Source organism: Nematolebias whitei, chromosome 9 (genome assembly GCF_014905685.2).
Source record: "Nematolebias whitei isolate Nwh7 chromosome 9, NemWhi1, whole genome shotgun sequence".
Classification (NCBI taxonomy): domain Eukaryota; kingdom Metazoa; phylum Chordata; class Actinopteri; order Cyprinodontiformes; family Rivulidae; genus Nematolebias; species Nematolebias whitei.
The window spans coordinates 13,996,437-13,999,250 of record NC_056506.1 but is presented as its reverse complement, the minus strand read 5'-3'; the positions used below and the strand labels follow the sequence as shown (position 1 = coordinate 13,999,250).

Below are 2,814 nucleotides of genomic sequence, written 5' to 3'. Positions count from 1 at the left end.
AGTCGCCCCGGAGTATAAGTCGCATCAGAAGCCTCAGTCGCATCGGTCAAAAAAGCATCATGAAGAGGAAAAAAACATATATAATTTGCTTTGGTGTATAAGTCGCATTTATTATGCATTTATTTAATGGTTAAAACAGCTTCATTTCGCCTGGGCGGCGCCATCCATCCTTCCATCACAGCCAGAGCCTCTAGTTCTCCAGCGTTCCTCCACCTGCACCAGCTGAGTGAAGTGAGCATTCACGGGAGAACTCACTGTTGCAGTTCTTCGAAATTTAAAGCATCAGACAAAAAATGCATTATGAATATGAAAAAAAAAGTATATAAGTCGCTTTGGCGTACAAGTCGCAGGACTGACAAATCTATGCAAAAAACTGCGACTTACACTCCAGAAAATATGATGTGTATGTATACACTGTATACATACACTGTATATATTCATATATATATATATATATATATATACATATATATATATATGTATATATGTACATACTGTATGTACATATTATATGCAATCAGCTGCAAGCTTTGTGGAAGAACAGCACCCTTTGTTTTCTTTATTGCACTCTGCCTGTAGAGCTTTTTCAAGTTTTACTCCGTTCAGTGTGACTAAGAACTGCAACAACAGACTGTAAAGCATCTGAAATAAAATAAAGACAACAACCGATCAAAGTCAGTGAACAGCGACAGTGACTGAAGGCAAGAATGTTCACATTTGAGGCAGAACAAGAATAAACAAGAGTACAGCCACACAGCAAACTCGTTGTTCATTCACAGCAATAATGTTTTTTTTTTAATTACCGGTATTCTCAATACTGTCCTTATTTTAAGGCTTGCAGTCTGCTTAATAATAATTTGTTTGAATAAAGTATAAATACAAATGCATCATTAGTGAATTTGTGCTAAAAGATGTGATTATCTGCAGCAAGTGCACTTGGTTACTTTGCAGTCCAAAATACTGCTGATTGTTTCTGACGAGCAAAGCCACCTCCACGTGAGGACCATGGGGGGGTTGTCACAGTCTGGTTCAGTTACAGCTGGTAACACTGAAACCAGAACCATGTGCAGGCTGTCATAAAGTCCAAATACCTCTAGGATTTAAAAAAAAGTTGTTCTGTGTGATTATTCAGCTTTTTCTTTGCCTCCATCCTCTGGCTTCACGGGCTCTGGATCGACCAGCAGGGCTTGTTGTCGCTCTCTTTCCTTCACCAGTTGCACACCACAGTAGGTCACCAGCAGCACCGACAGCGTGGACAGAGGGAAACCTAAAGCAGAAAAATGCAGTGCAAATACCAATTAAATGTTTGACCACAAATACTGACGTGAATGGCCACTTCGGTCTGACTTTTTGGTAACCCACCTTTGAAGATCAGTCTTCTACCAACCAGTTTAGCAAACTCCAAACTGTTCAGGGAGAGAACGTTGTAGAGGACAATGGCCCAGAAGTTAGCAGCATTAAACACACCCCTGATCCTGCGAGACATGGCTTCACCCATAGCTCCCTGCAGGCACAAGATGCACACAAACATAAGTTTGTTCTTATCTAGTCACATAAATAACAAGCAGTCAATGTCCCCCATCTGAGGTCTGAATAGTGAATGTTTGTAGTTATGCAAGTAAACCTAAATGTTTTTGGTGCAAGATATTCAAGTGGGAGTTACACTGTGGAGAAGTTGTCTTGTCTTGTCCGAAGCAACTCAGAGTGACGGATCTTGGTGAGTGGAGACATTTTATCACCACCAGGTGCAGTGGAGGAGCCAGGGGGTGTTCAATGGTGGCCTTGGACAACACATCTAAATTGTCAGCCACCCCAATCATTTGAGGAAACTATACTGTAAAGCAATATAAAACCTAGAAAGCATAATTTTCTCAAATGATAAGGGTGTCCAGTTTACATATGGCTGTGGCCATCTTGGATTTTGACGTGGCAAACCAATTTTTGATGGTGACCTTTCTTATGTTTAGATGTACAGGTAGCCACACACTAAAGTAAATGGATTGTACATATATAGAGTATTTCAATCTAATCAAGATTCTCAAAGTGCTTTACAGCTCAATCTGTGACCTCATTACCTCCCCACACTCATTCATACAACACTCTACTACACACACATTCATACAACACTCTACTACACACACACATTCAACACTCTACTACACACACATTCAACACTCTACTACACACACATTCATACAACACTCTACTACACACACATTCATACAACACTCTACTACACACATTCATTAAACACTCTATTACACACATTCATACAACACTCTACTACACACACACATTCATATAACACTGTACTACACACATTCATATAACACTCTTCTACACATATTCATACAACACTTTACTACACACACATCCATACAACACTCTACTACACACATTCATACAACACTCAATTACACACACATCCATACATCCCTGAACTAAACACATTCATACAACACTCTACTACACACACATTCATACAGCCTTCTACTACACACACATTCATACAGCACTCTACTACACACAATCATACACACCCTACTACACACACATTCATACAACACTACTACATACACATTCATGCATCACCCTACCACACACACATTCATACAACACTACTACACACACATTCATACAGCACTCTACTACACACACATTCAATCAACATTCTACTACAAAGTAAACATACATTCATACATCACTCTACTACACACACATTCAATCAACATTCTACTACAAAGTAAATATACATTCATACAGCACTCTACTACACACACATTCATACAACACTCTACTACACACACATTCATA

At 39.3% G+C, this 2,814-nt stretch overlaps 1 protein-coding gene across 1 annotated transcript in view; it reads right to left on the bottom strand.

Moving 5' to 3' along the window:
• Window positions 1–500: 500 nt before the first annotated feature.
• hhatla (hedgehog acyltransferase like, a) overlaps window positions 501–2,814 on the bottom strand; it is an 18,161-nt gene continuing 15,847 nt past the window's right edge. The window contains exons 11-12 of the mRNA XM_037681484.1: window positions 1,363–1,504; window positions 501–1,267 (exon numbers count right to left, since the gene is read on the bottom strand). Of these exons, the coding sequence (XP_037537412.1) occupies window positions 1,125–1,267; window positions 1,363–1,504 (285 nt within the window). The 3' untranslated portion in view covers window positions 501–1,124. The remainder of the gene's footprint in view (window positions 1,268–1,362; window positions 1,505–2,814) is intronic.